Source organism: Ziziphus jujuba, chromosome 9, assembly GCF_031755915.1.
Source record: "Ziziphus jujuba cultivar Dongzao chromosome 9, ASM3175591v1".
Taxonomy (NCBI): Eukaryota; Viridiplantae; Streptophyta; class Magnoliopsida; order Rosales; family Rhamnaceae; genus Ziziphus; species Ziziphus jujuba.
The window spans coordinates 10221169-10236787 of NC_083387.1; the positions used below are offsets into that span (position 1 = coordinate 10221169).

Below are 15619 nucleotides of genomic sequence, written 5' to 3' on the forward strand. Positions count from 1 at the left end.
ACATTTCATTTTTACATCAGAATATTTTAATTTTATTAAAATTTGGATTCACATCTATGTACATATATATGATGCGGCATATCCAAGTTAGGATATTATATTAAACAATATATATATATATATATATACATATATATAGCTAATTGATTTTCAAAAATTAATTAATACAACAAAGAACACCAAATGTAACGTAAAAAACTTTGCAACCATAAACTCTAGCTTGTTAAGGTTCATAAACTTGACAATTAAGTTTCAAACCATTCGTGTAAAACTGGAGAAGGACGCAAATATAAAAGAAGCCATAATAATTTATTTGAGTACAAAATAGCATACATAGACCACGATAAGAACAGTAACATAGAAGATACATCATTTAAGGCCATAGACTTAACACAATTTGCCATATAAAGGCAATCACAAACTTCAAACTACAATCGTTTATTTTTTATTATAATAATAGTGATCTTCTTCATACGATTTTCCTTCGAAGTCTAATTTTCCTTATCATCTGCTTCTACAATTTATTGGTCAGTGGAAATACTTTTTGCAACACCTTCTTCGTTGGCCTTAGGGTTTTGTTCACCATTTTGGTTATCGCGGTATATGAGAAGAAGGGATGATGGATCAACAGATTGTCCATTTCGGGATGATGGATCGATAGATTGTCCATTTAGGTTGCCGTGGTATATGGGAAGAAAGGATGATGGATCGACAGATTGTCCATTTCGGTTGCCATGATATAAGGGAAGAAATGACGACGGATCGACAGATTGTCCATTTAGGTTGCCATGGTATATGGGAAGAAAGGACGATGGATCGACGGATTGTCCATTTCGGTTCCCATGGTATATGGGAAGAAAGGACGATGGATCGACAGATTGTCCATTTCGGTTCCCATGGTATATGGGAAGAAAGGACGATGGATCGACAGATTGTCCATTTTGGTTCCCATGGTATATGGGAAGAAAGGACGATGGATCGACAGATTGTCCATTTCGGTTCCCATGATATATGGGAAGAAAAGACGATGGATCGACAGATTGTCCATTTCGGTTCCCATGATATATGGGAAGAAAGGACGATGGATCGACAGATTGTCCATTTCGGTTACCATGGTATATGGGAAGAAAGGATGATGGATCGACAGATTGTCCATTTTGGTTGCTGTGATATATGGGAAGAAAAGATGATGGATCGACAGATTGTCCAATTTGGTTGCCATGATATATGAGAAGAAGGGATGATGGATCAATAGATTGTCCATTTTGGTTACCATGGTATATGGGAAGAAAGGACAATGGATCGACAGATTGTCCATTTTTGTTTTTGTGGTAAAAAGGAATAATAGATGATGGATCAACAAAAAGATCTTCGGCTACTTGCTCCACAACAGTCTTCACATATTCACCAGGCTCTTTCCTTGCTGTGATGGTGCTTGACAACTACGATAAAATATATGAGTAATTATCAAAGTAAACAAATCATTAATTTTTTTTTCTCAATAAAATCAAAAGCATAATGTATATGCATAAATCATATGTTTCCCATTTCATCATGCTATTTTTAGGGAATTGAATTTGTAGCATAAGAGAAATGCTTACTAGAAGAAGTAATATGAGAAGGTCATGAAGAGCGGCAAATATGTATTTTCATCATTAATATCAACTTAAGAAAAATGTCTAGCAATTCTTTCTAAGTTGATTGGCATACTAGTCAATATCATAAAAATTTGTTTGTAGCTAGTTTATCACATAGTACCATCACAAAAAGGGGTCTACTAACAAATTTTATAGCTTTTAGTCATAAATATGTTTTGTTAGACACAAATCTTAGCTAGAGAAAAAAACTTTTTGTTTGGCCACAAATACATATTTTTAATGATAGTTTTTATGTTTATAGCTAAATTTTTTTATCATATATGGATTAGACTTCTTATAGTGTCATGTATTGACAAAAATATGACCTTGTGATGCTTACCAGAAGAAGTGAAGAGAAGGCTAGGAGCGCAAAGAAACTTTTCATCTTGATGACAAACTGGAGTTGGAAAAGCTCGAAGTGCTTAAGTGCTTTGTTCCTGAATGGCGAAGAGGCTGTCTTAGCTCTAAGTATTTATAGACATACCAAGCATGGGCTATTGGTCACTCTACATGTAAAAATAAACATTACATTATCTAAAATGAAAATTACGAGACTACCCTTCAAATTTTGTTTCAATTTGTTCGACAGGTATTTTCATTTTATGTCCAACTGGTCACTCTCCCTTATTGTTCATATATATATATATATATATATATATATATAATCAAAGAGGATTTAATGAGGATATCTTCAATTTTTTAAATTAAGGATAAGTAAAACCAATTCATTTATTTTAAAATTAAAAAGTTTAAAATGTCCTAATTAGAGTTTGTTTTATTATTATTATTATTATTATTTGTAATAATTTTTCCTTTTAGCTCTATGTTTTGAGAAATTATGGATATAAATAGCTTATTGCTTGATTTTTTTTTTTTTTTTTTGGTAACTTCATATTCATGTATAAACCATTATAATTGTTTACCAAAGAATAACATTGTCACTTGGCAAGTTGTAAAAGAACTATGTTATTAATTGTTTAAAATCAAAAACTTAGTTGAGAATGTTTTACCATGTTATTGTATTTTCCATTATAAATGGGAAGATAGAGTTCTCAAAAATCAAATCTATATAAACAACATAAATATACTTAATTATGAATTTTTTTTAATTTGATAAAAATTAAAGGAGAATTATATAAAGAAATTTTTTTCATTTCCTTTTTTTTATATATATTTTAAGAAAATAAATAAATTAAAACGTACTTATAATATTAATATAAACCGTCTATTTTCAACCTTTCGAATGCACAATTTATTGAAACCAACTCACTTGACAAATAAACTGTCTATTTGAATGCTACTAGTTAATTTCATCAAATATAAGGGGCAAAAAACAATTGGAAGAATGACCAAATTGACACTTACCCATGTGGGCGCATAATGAATTTTCAATTAATAGTATTGAACTGGGGACACCCAATCCGAACAGAGGTATCACGGGCAGGATATGCACATGCTGCATATTCTATATTTTGGAGTAAATGGAACGTGACTACCTGTCAATATACCTACGAGTCATTGTCATTTATTAAATATATTCATTTTTAATAGGATTGTTTGTTTGTTTTTCTTCGTCCTTGTTTATGCTTTGGCTTTCAATTTTACTCGCCGATTGTGAAATCAATGGATATTATTAAACCATTTATCAATTTAAATTTAAAGACAAAAATATATTTAATTTAATTATGTGCTGAAATATATTTGAAATGTAACAAAAAAAATAAAAATAAAAAAAGAACAAATTCAATAAAGCTCACACCTCCAGTATTTTGAGCAACCAAAGTAGCAAATTAAATTAATTAGGAAAGGATTTGAAAGCATTAGTTACTCCCAACTCACACCTCAATTAAAGTCAGCTAAAATATCCGTCATTTTGTTACATTTTAAAAAAAGCGATGCAAATCAAACTTTAACTTGAAATAAATAAATTCATGCACCCTTCGATTAAGCTATAAAAGGGATGAATAGAAACCCCATTTTGCATGGAATCAACCCCAGGAATCATCTCAAAAAGACCATGAAAAAGAGAAAAGCTGGCCGGTGCCAGCTTAAACAATAACTTAAATATGGAACTAATAAATTAAAATAAAAAATAAAAAAATTGTTATATTTAGCGTAATTTAAAAAAAAAAATTCAGCTTTAATTGTATTGTTCATAAATTACAACTCAGATTATTTGTTGGCAAATTCTAAATTGTTGCTTTACTTTCATCATATTATAATCTAAATTAAATACATTTAAAATTTTTTGGATTCCATACAAATATAAATCAAATACTCTTATATTTTAAAACTCTTTTAAAAGTGTAATCTAGTGATTAAATATGAACATTTTTCATCTGAAACTATTGGCGGCAAAAAAATTACCATTAGAAGATATACCAAATTACCAAATAAAGGAATGAATTAAAATAACTATTTCCATTAACATAATGAAATTGGTCCAGTGGTCACGACCGCTCCTTTTAAAATTAGAATATGTTGCTACTTAAAAGATATAATATCCCAAACATAATATATTATGGGAACCTCACTGACTAACACCTAAAAAACGATAAAGGAATTCTGACAGACAAATAAACAAAAAAACTAACATGGCACTCACTTAACTTTTTTCATTTTGCTTTGGCATGATTGATGTATTATTTTATTTTATTATTGTTATCTTTTTTGAATAAATAAACGCAATTAATTGTTGGACATATCACCAATAATTTTCCCTAAATCCTTACTACAAGACAATCCTGTTATTTTCCTTCAACTGCTATTTGTTGGATGTCGGCATTTCCCAATTTTTATATAATAAATCAAAACTTCCAAAATTGTAAGTAAAAATATTTAAAAAAAAGAAAAAAAAAAAAAAAAAAAAAAAAAAAAAAGACGATCCCTCCATATGTACATATATTGTAAGTTTCACTTTTACCGTGTGCTCTGAATTTATATCCTAAAAATCTTGGTTTCAATCGCGACCCCTCCTTCTAACAACAACACAGACAAAGGATTGTGTTTTGGAGTATGCGGCACCGCAGAGGAATTAAATGCCTCACCAAACACAACAAAAAGTTAAAAGATAGCACCAGCCAGCTTTTCTCATTTTTTTGGCTAATATAAGATTAAAGTATTTTTTCCTTTTTTGTCAATAAACAAACGTGCATCATATATATATATATATATATATGGGATGACTGGAAATTTTCCCTCAATTATTACTACAAGACAATGAGTACTGCCTTTTTGCCTTTTTCGTGATAAGATGAGTGCTAGCTACACTCCCTGTCTTTATAAGGTGACATGTGTTTTTCATGGGGAAATCAAAGACAGCAATAACAGAAACAACTACCCATACCTTTTGCATATAATAACGCAATTGCCATTTTCTGAACTTTAAGAAAAGTACTTTTGCAAGTCTAGTTTTAAGGGTTTTTTATTTATTTATTTTTTTCTTCTTATGAAACCACTCGTTTTGCCAACTCATATTTTACATGGTTTCTTTTTTTTTTTTTTTTTTTTTTGAAAAAAAATTTAGACTATGAGTTAAACACAATCTATAAAAATAATAAAATAACAAAAAAAGTTTCGTATTTTCTACATATTTAAAATTAAGATAAAAATAATATATTACTACACTTGATACTATAAATTATGGGTAAATTTAATTTTTGTAAAAAGTATATATTTTACAAACCCTGGCGGTCTTTTTTTTTTTTTTTTTTCTTGTCAATAAATAATGTCTGTCCTTTTTTCTTCTCTTTTTGGTGCATGAATTGTGATTTTCCTGACTCTCCTTTTTTTCTTATTTTGGTAACTAAGCTCTTCCTTTTCTTATTTTTCGTCTCAGCTGGTTTATATAAAACTCGAGCTTAGATAAGCTAGACTCATTATATTATAAAAAAATTAAAACCTTGAGTATTTATTTGCTTAAAATAAAAGTTTTAACATCAATACTTAATAAATTTTAATTATTCTATTAATGTTATTATAAAATTAATTTAATTTGAAAAAAATTATAAATTTAAAATATAAAAATATTATTTATGTATTATAATATTCAATGTATTTAAATTTATAATATAATTTTTTACATAAATACATATGAATGATAAAATTGAACTTCTCATGTGTTACTCACGAACTTAATTTATTGTTTAAAATTAACTCACAAGCTTTATTACTTGTTCAAGTTCATCTCGTTTTCTTTACTAATCGAGTTTGAATGAGCCAAAATCAAGCCGATCATGAAATGTTCGAACCTATTTATATTCCTATCTTATAGTAATATTAATACTTTAATAATAAATCCCACTTAGTCTATATATATATATATATATATAACACTCAAAATAACCTTTTACTTTAAATATATAAATTGAGGGAAAAAAAAAAAGAAAAAAAAAAGAAAAGAGAGAGATGGAGGGGGAATAATATTTGACAGCAGGCCCTTCTCTAAAAGTCTAATTTTTGTTATATATCCTCTCTCACACACTTCGTTATCAAAAATAACCAGAAAGAAAGTGTGAGGACGGCGGGGAAAATTAGAAAAATGGCAAAGGGATTTGCTTCTTGTGTTCTTCTCATCATGTACCTTTCCTTGTTGATGGTAATAATTTAATTTTCATTTTTATTAATATTTTGTTTTGAACATAATTAATATATATATGTATACATATTTAAGATCTAAACAATTTACGATATTTTCCATGTTGAATTAATTCGATTATGCAGTTGTGCAGTACTGGAAATGGTCATCCCCAGCACCACCACCACCACCAGCAGCAGGACGGCGGTGATGATCCTCTGGATATGGCTAGAAGAGTAGGATTCTTCACTGTGGATGATCTCTATGTAGGAAAAGCAGTGGGCATTCAGTTTTACACCAGAGACCCTTCTTCGCTACCTCCGTTTCTGTCCAAAGAAGTTGCGGATCGCATTCCATTTTCAGTGAAAGAACTTCCGCTTCTTCTTCAACTCTTCGGGATGGCTCCAGGATCTCCAGAGGCCCAATTAGCGGAGAGGACTCTGAAAACCTGCGCAGAGGAACCCATAAAGGGGGAGCAAAAGACTTGTGCAACTTCCATAGAATCCTTCATCGAATTCGCGAGCTCTATGTTAGGAGGAGGACAGTACGGGGTCGATTTCAGAGCCATGAAAACTACCCATTTGGGAAAACCAGTCAGCGTTTATCAGAACTACACTTTCCTCGACATCAAAGAGGTGCATAGCCCAACAATGGTGGCCTGCCATATTATGGACTACCCTTATATAGTATATATGTGCCACAGCCAAACCAGTAGGGTGTACCAGATCAAGATCGTTGGTCAAGAGGTCGGAGATGCACTTAATGCTATTGCGGTTTGTCACCTCGATACATCTCAATGGGCACCCGATCACGTTTCTTTCAAACTCCTCGGCGTCAAGCCTGGAACAGTTTCGATTTGCCATTTCTTTGGCCCTCATAACCCTGTTTGGGTTAAAACTTAACGATAATGTGTAGTTTGTTTGTTTGCTTGTTTGAGTATATGGTTTATGCATGCATGTACTTGGGTTCTTCCTTTTGTTGTAGTGTTTAAAATCGTCCTTAATAATGTTATCTAATTAAGTCCACAGAAAAATTTTAAATAAAAAAAATGGTTGGTCTATGTGCTTTTCTAGATTATAAACGCCTACTATAACGAATAATGACACCGGAAGGTTTCGAGTCTGTACGTAGCATGAGGCTCTCGACTTGCCAAAGGGCTGATTGTGTGCGTCGTCGACATCTGTACTAGTAATGTTTAATGTAATGTCCAAATCAATATAATATGCATTATTAATAAGTATTGCAGATTTGTTATGGGGTGTATATGTATATATATATATATATATATATTATTTCTTTTTTTTACTTATATACATAATATGCGATCACTGCAATCAAAATTCTTAATTGTTTTGTTATTCCTAGTAAAATGTATACCGTCCAAAATGTAAAATAATCCCTTGGGAACATTCGAGTAAGAATCTAATTGTTTCTACCATGTATTACCCTAAAAGAAAACAACACTTTTGGCCGTCTCGAAAACAACGAGAATCATTTGTGTTTCTTAAAAGTTTGACATGACTGGAAGAGGAGTCACGTGGTTCGGTTCTTTATTATTATTTGTCGGCACTAATTTTAACAACCGTATAAAAGCTTTTAGCCACACTTTAACAACAAGCAATTCTGTAACTAAAAAATATTTGTATCTAAAAGCTATTTGTTCTTGCTACAACTACTTTAACCACACAATATTTACCGTTGCTAATGCTCTTTTTTTTTTCTTTTTTTTGGTAGTGTTGTTTCTATTCTATTATCAATTGTCAAGTTTTCTTGATGTGTTTTCATGTTGATTTATTTGAATTTTTTTTCCCTAAAAATAATAATAATATACAACGTATGACATAAATTCTACTTTTAGTTTAAGTTTTTTCATATCTATATATACGGGAATTCTATGGTGAGGATGGTCCGCATGAGGACTGCAATATTAGTGACGATTTTTTATAATATTAATGACGGTTTTTTAGAAAATCATCACCAATACTATGAAAAACTGTCACCAATACTGTGGTCCGCATGAGAACCGTCCGCATCATAAACGGACTGTCTATATATATATATATATAAAATTGCATATATTCTCGTTATAGTTTCAATTTTCAATTTTCTTATGACATATTTATTTTTCTCGGTTAAACTTTAAAATTTGATGATCAATAAGTTCAGTTTTTATTTAATGTAAAATATTAAAGTAAAAATATAAAGGGAGTTTGTGTAAATTACCTTAAATTAACATTTACAAATAAACAATTTTTTAAAATAAACAAATTTGAACATCATTTTTGTCAAAGTGTACCATTTTTTTTTTTTTATACAATGAAGCATGGACCTGCAAGCTCAAGAGGGCCATGACCCCCACACCTCATATATTTTTTTATCATTTATATATTCATAATTCTTATTAATAATAAAAAAAAGGTATTGGCCCCTAAAATAACTATTAAATTAATTTCGAATAGAACTTATAAAAATTATTTTAACTAATTATAATTTACAATTCAAAAGTAAATTGAATTTAATTTCCATCTTAATAATCGATAAATAATATTTTATATAGTTTTCTTTTTGAATGGAATAATATTTTATATGTTTCTTTTATCAATAATGGAGTTAGCAAAATGTTCATCAAATTTATTTACCATGATATAATAGATGAGATGACAATATTTAATTGATTTATTTTTTTGATTGACTTATTTATTTAAGTATAAACTTCTCTTGCCTAAAGGTACTTAAATTTTAAGTTTTTTCGAATACTCAAGCTAGCCGTTTAGAAAAAGCTTCGATATTATAAGGGTAAAATATCATTATATTTGAATCATCTCCTATTCCATACCTGCATAATGTGGAATTGGATACGATAGTTTGCTAATGTCCTTTATACCCATCTACAATATTCATCGGATCCAACGTCCTCGTTCGCACACTTCTAACCGAGTACATAAATCATCCACCTCTTCTTGACAATTATTTGTACAATTATGTCCGTGATTTTGATCAAATAAAATAATATATATTATTCTATTTTTTAGTAGTGCGCAATCAATTATTTTGGTTAGAAAATGCTGGGTATATAAAATTATATATCCTTCTCACAATTCTTGCTTAATTTATAGATATTTTCTGTCTTCACATTATCACCTTTGTTGTGTCATTATCAAAAAGAAATTAAATCCATCCGGGGTTGTGTCAATAATGCTAGTTAGGTACAGAAATCTTCATGATTATGATCTGATCAGAAGAATCTACATTATTATCTTTTCGCATGTATTAGAACGTCATTTAGCTAGCTGAAATCTAGAGGGACTGGGACAATTTTGTCTCTATCAGGCCCCCAAACCCCATTATAGTTTTGTCTTTTTATTAATTGTATATTTCTCCACGTGAATTGCATCCACCTCGTTGGGCCATTCGATACAATCAAATAGAAAGCCGTCATGCTTGTGGTGACTTTTGAATATATATATATAATAACTCTCCTATTCAAAATTTTTGAATTTTTTTAAAATTTAGAAATTTAATTTTGATCTTTGGATTTTTAAAGGGGTGAAGCTTATCGTGGCTTAAGAGGCCATGGCCCCCGCCCTTTGCAATTGTTTTGAATATTTTTGTTAATTTCAACCTTTTTTTATTAACTTACCCTATGTGGCCTCCAAAATGAAGTTGATTTCCTTTTTTGATCTCTATTTTATATGAGAAATTTATTTTACTAAAATTATATTAATTTTTTTCTATATGTATATCTCAATCTTGTTAATTCAAGATTTACTTTTTATATCCCAATCTTGTTAATTTAAGATTTACTTTAAAGAAGTAGTATTCTTTACACTCTTAACCTAACATAAACAAATCTATTATAATATTCTACAACCTAAAATAAGGGTTTGTTTAATGTGCAGTATATAACTTAATTGAGATTAGAACTAGGTAAATGACTAGGATGAGATGGATAAGAATTAATACAATCTTATATTTGGTGCAATAGAACTAATTTATTTATATAATTATTATTAAAATGAATATAAGTTATCATATAACTTATTGATTTTTGAATTAAACAAAAACATGTAAATTACATAAGTTCAATATAAATAAATAGATAAGTCCTTTCATCTAATTATTTTTTGAAAATTTTTATTTAATTAATTTATAAAATCATTAATATCAAATTGAAAAAATTGATATATTAATTTAGACATCCATAGAAATAGGAAAAATAGGGGGAAAAAAAACAAAAATAAATAAATAAAAAAGCAAATGAAGGATAACATGAATATCAGATAACACTGCTTCATGTTGGACGCTCACATTATAATATATACCTTGTATGCACCATAATAGAGCTATATATATAGATATATATTTATATGTATATATACAATATCATTTTTTTTCTGGTTTACATTTTGGCCACCCCAGCATTGAATTATGACTCCTCCCTACAAATAAAATTATTTATAGAATAACTCCTAAAAAGATGGAATAATTATTATGTTGTTAATATTTTACATTGAGAGTATTTTTCATTATATAAAAAAATAAACTTTTTTTTTATTATTATTACAGCAAATTCCATTTGACTATGTGACTTTATAGGTGTAAATCTAAGAAATGGAGTATATTAATTGAATCAACCTTATCTAATAAAAATAAATTATATTTAACCATCAAATTTTAAAGTTTGACTTAAAGAAGTATACCATGTAAAAGAAAATTCAAAGGGGAGTATGTGTGCTCGCAGTTTTTCAAAAATCAATGTGTATATGGAAAAACACTTGAAATTAGAGGGAAATTACAGGGGCAGTTTGTGTAGTTTATCCTAATAATTATAAAACAATTATTCCCTCTAGCTATATGAGTATTATTTTTTATTTTATTTGTTTCCAATAGCTTGTAAGCTATGTCAGTTCACTAAGGTGATGTAATTGAATACTTATTAATCATGAATCAGATAATTAATTGCAATATGAGTTTTTTTTTTTTTTTCATAACATAATTGTGACATGAGTTGTTGATAAGAATATAACAATAATAGATTTTTTGTAAATTATCCAACATTTTAACGTATAAAGTCAATACATAGTTTTAGTGGTAAAACTAGCTATATATGACTTGTGAAGAAATATGAAGATTATATTTTTATCATCCTCCCAATAAAAATAATTTAGTAATAAGCCAATATTTTCTCTATTATAATATTAAAAAATATTAAAAAAAGGTATATAATATTCATATTAGGTCGGTTAAACTTCATTAGCTAATAAACACCTAATGCTTTAATTTTTGTTACCTAGAATATAATTGTAGGCATTGCATTCAACTTCAATTAGAAAATAAATGGAATGATGTCAACTAGAAAATAAAAGGAATGACGATCAACTTCAATTAGATCGTGCTTGAATAATTAAATATTATGCCCCTTTTGAATAGTCGAGTAGTTGGAAATGATTACTGAGATGACAACTTTCAAATTTTAAATTTGATCGTGCTAAAGCTAAAATCCTCCAAGTCGCCGTTTAATAAGCTGAAAAAAGAAAAGTTTTTGCACGTGGTTTGTAAGATCCAGTATTTTAATAATTTTATGGAGATCAAGATTAAAGAACAAGAATATAATATTATTATAAAAAAAAGAGCATAATATTTTTTAAGTAAAAATATATAACATTATTTAACAAAAAATATATATATATATATAAAGTTCCATTTCATAACAAATTCAATTTTTATATTTTGTTTTTATTATTTTTTTAAAAGATTGTACATAGCTTTTTTTTTTTTTCCTTAAAGATTTGTAATAGTTGATGATAGTTAGATTTTGTTTAATATCAATTAATTATAAATAAAAAATTAAAATTAAAAGACAATTTTATATGGGTTTTATTTTTAATTTATATTTTTTACTTATATTTATAGTTAATAAAATATCTAAATATAATTAATTAATATTAATAAATTATTGAAATTAATAAACACTAAACTATTTTTTTTTTTAAAAAAAAAACATAAACAAAAATAAAAGTTATCTTGTTATCGGACGGTCCTATTCTCTTTTAGCAATGCCACTCAATTATTTGCGCACCAAAACGCTGGTATATAAAATTATAAATCATCCTCCTTTTCTTGACAAATCTTGCTTTCCAGATCTTCAAGCAACCAAAAAAAAAAACACAAAATTGCTTTCCAGATCATTTGCTGCCTCCACATTATCATCCTCATTGAAGGTTGTGTCAATTATGCTATGGAGGCAGAATTATTATTTTTGATAAATAATACGGAGATACAATTATTTGGACTATTTATTTTATCAGATTTTATAGGTTGGAGTTGTCGGACATAATCTACTTTTACATCAAGGAATCTTGCGTTTGTCTTTTTCAATCATCAAGTTGCACTTTAAATTTTCACTCCCCTCATCAATATATTTAATAACATTTATTTTTCTATGTTTCCTGTATATGGAAGGACATTTGGCTTAATTATTAATTTGTCTTTACATTTTAGGAACACTACCAAAAATTAATAGCCACGGTCCTTGTAGAACTATTGATAATTGTAGCTAAAGGTGCTTTTAGTATTGACGTTTCAAAACATTTTGTTGCAAAAAGTATAGTAAATTTTTACTATTTTTTTAATACTACATTCATATTATAAAAATATCAACATAACCTTTTCATATTTCACTTTTTTTTATAACACTGTTTTCTTAACTCTTAAAAATAAAATAAAAAATTAACCCATTAATCCTTTATTTAATAAAATTCTTTACTAAATTGTAAAGATAAAGAATTGTGAAGATTAATAAATGAAAATAATGCATTCAAATTTATAATTCAAATGTATTCAAGATAAACTTAACTTTGAAAGTTATATTTGAAACAATCATATTTATTACGTATAACGTATTACTTTTTTTTTATTTTGATAAATTGAAAATGGGATTTAGCATCACTATTTAAAAGATATAGCAATTTTAAAAGAAATGTGTATATGTGTTTGTGTTTGCGTTTGTTTGTTTTTTTAAGCTTTTAGAAATCGAAAAAAAAAAAAAAAAAGAAAAACTATTAAAAAAAAAAAGTTTGAAAAAAAGGGTAAATGAGTCAAATTCTAACTCCTTTAATAAGAGTTTTGAAAAAAAAAACAATACTATATTATAAAAAAATAAAATGTGAGGATACTATACTAACATTTTTTATAATAGAACTATAGTATTAAATAAATAATAAATTAAAACGTGTTAAAAGTGATATTTAACCTACTTTAACTCCAACACAACGTGACTAGCCACAGCTAAATAGCACTTTTTTTGTCGCTAAAAATATTCAACCATAATATTTTAACTTTCAGATATTATTTTTGTTGTGAATATATATTTTTTTTCCATGGTGGGAGTAGGAACTTTTGCTTTTTATTTTTGATACCTTCTGTCTGTTTTTCAAAGCCATCGCATATTGACGTATAATTATTTGTCTTATCATCTAAAATGGAAAAATTATTATTGTCTTCGGATTTGACATGATCATTTCCTTCCTTTTATGTACCTTAATAACATATTTTATCTTCAATTTCAATTCAAAAATATTTAATCATAATATTTTAACTTTCAGATATTATTATTATTGTAAATTTTTTTTTTCCCAAGTGGGAGTAGGAACTTTGGCTTTTTATTTTTATTTTTTATAACCACTTGGATCGCCTTTTTAAAATAAAATAAAATAAAATCTGCTGTGGTGCCTTCTATCTATTAGTCAAAGCTGTCGCATATGGACATATAATTATTTTTGTCTTATCATCTAAAATATAAAAAATTATTATTGTCTTCGGATTTGACATGATCATTTCCTTTATTTTGTAAGTACCTCAATCAGATTCTCTTAAAAAAACAAAAAGTGTATTAATGGGAAATCTTATCTTTCAATTTCAATTCCCCACATAAATAAATTATTATTTATAATTTTATCCATTTTGAATCCAGCTCTTTTTTATCAATTGTACATTTTCAAATTCAACATCGATATCATGGAGGATTCCAAATATTAAAATATTTAAAAAATATTAAAATTATTAAATATCAATAAAAGTATATAAAATAAAATATTGATAGAAATTTATTTTAAAAAATTAAAATTCTAAATTTAATTTATTTAATTAATTAATTATCAATTAATAATAAAAATTACAAAAATATTGAATAAATTTGATATTTTTCTTTTTATGATATATCATAAGGATTGATATTATAAGTATATTATTATAAATAAAAAACACGTAAAAAATACATATTTAATAGAAATACTTAATAATAAAGATATATAAAAAAATTATTACAATTATATTATGTATCATAAAATATCATCTTAATAATATATAGAATTTTTAAGTAGTTGAAAATTATTAGTCTTTTCCTCATTTGCATTTGAGATGTGAAATAATAATAAATAATTATTAAAAATTGTATCTTCTTGATAATTTTGCATGTAGTTATTAATATATCAACTATATGAATTTTGTATTAAATGGGTTATTCTTATTGATAATTATTATATTATATTGCCTCTAATAATTGAATTTGAAATGATACTCATGACTTATTATTTGACAACATTTAATAAACATTTCATCAATTCATTTGATAATATATTTTTTGCACATGATTATAATAGTTATCTATTCTATAATATCTATAATTTCTTCCACATGCATATTTGTATTTTTATCTATGTTATAACTTATATTTATTTTATAACATTTATTGCACTATTAAATTTAATATGGTAAAAAAAAAGATAAGTAGGCAGTTAAACATCAATAATATTTATTAATTTTTAATAAAAAATTACAAAAATTAAATTTAATAGAGATTTCCATAGAAATTTTAAATATTTTATAGAAATTTCAGAAATATTATAGAAATTTCATAAATTTCTACGAAAATTATGAATTTTTGGATAAAATTGTAAAGGAACACATGTGGGTATTTAACTAATCGATGAAAATTTTATAAAAATATCAGTGAAAATTTTTGAAATTTTATTCACTTTCATTTGAAACCAGAATTTCCTTTCTACCTTTTAAAAATATGAAAATTTTGATGAAATTTCCACAAAAATTTTGATTTTTTAAACTTTTCATTTTCAATTGAGTCAAATTAAACTGGATCATGATTGTGTTCATGACTTTTGAGTATATTATATATATGATCATGGTTGTGTTGCATGACTTTTGAATATATTGTATTTATTATAAAAATCTCTTATAATAAGGTGTTTTATTAAAAAAGTTGTTGGATTTACTTTTTTATTTTGGACGCATGAAAGTTGGTTTTACTTTGTTTATTTAATTAAATGACTTTACTTGGTTTATTTAATTGAATGACATCTATCCTTTAACATTAGATGGACCTAATTTT

The 15619-nt window shown here is 26.9% G+C and overlaps 2 protein-coding genes across 2 annotated transcripts; one reads left to right on the top strand and one right to left on the bottom strand.

Annotated features, from left to right (window-relative positions):
- Nucleotides 1-290: 290 nt before the first annotated feature.
- Nucleotides 291-2137, bottom strand: LOC107409485 (adhesin AWP1). The gene is made up of 2 exons (XM_048480971.2): nucleotides 1978-2137; nucleotides 291-1442 (listed from the first exon to the last, which is right to left on the bottom strand). Exons 1-2 carry the CDS (start codon nucleotides 2020-2022, stop codon nucleotides 522-524), a joined length of 966 nt encoding a protein of 321 aa, XP_048336928.2. The 5' UTR covers nucleotides 2023-2137; the 3' UTR covers nucleotides 291-521.
- Nucleotides 2138-6002: 3865 nt separating this feature from the next.
- On the top strand, nucleotides 6003-7462 carry LOC107426822 (BURP domain protein USPL1). Its single transcript, XM_016037117.4, has 2 exons — nucleotides 6003-6234; nucleotides 6360-7462. The coding sequence occupies exons 1-2, from the start codon at nucleotides 6178-6180 to the stop codon at nucleotides 7113-7115; spliced, it is 813 nt and encodes a 270-aa protein (XP_015892603.3). The 5' UTR covers nucleotides 6003-6177; the 3' UTR covers nucleotides 7116-7462.
- Nucleotides 7463-15619: the final 8157 nt, after the last annotated feature.

Bases quoted from the DNA above. Each gene is read 5' to 3' on its own strand.
- LOC107409485 (XM_048480971.2), bottom strand. From the start codon at position 2,022: ATGAAAAGTTTCTTTGCGCTCCTAGCCTTCTCTTCACTTCTTCTG. The intron at 1,443-1,977 runs GTAAGCATCACA...ATTTTATCGTAG, and splicing joins CCTTCTCTTCACTTCTTCTG to TTGTCAAGCACCATCACAGC.
- LOC107426822 (XM_016037117.4), top strand. From the start codon at position 6,178: ATGGCAAAGGGATTTGCTTCTTGTGTTCTTCTCATCATGTACCTTTCC. The intron at 6,235-6,359 runs GTAATAATTTAA...TCGATTATGCAG, and splicing joins TGTACCTTTCCTTGTTGATG to TTGTGCAGTACTGGAAATGG.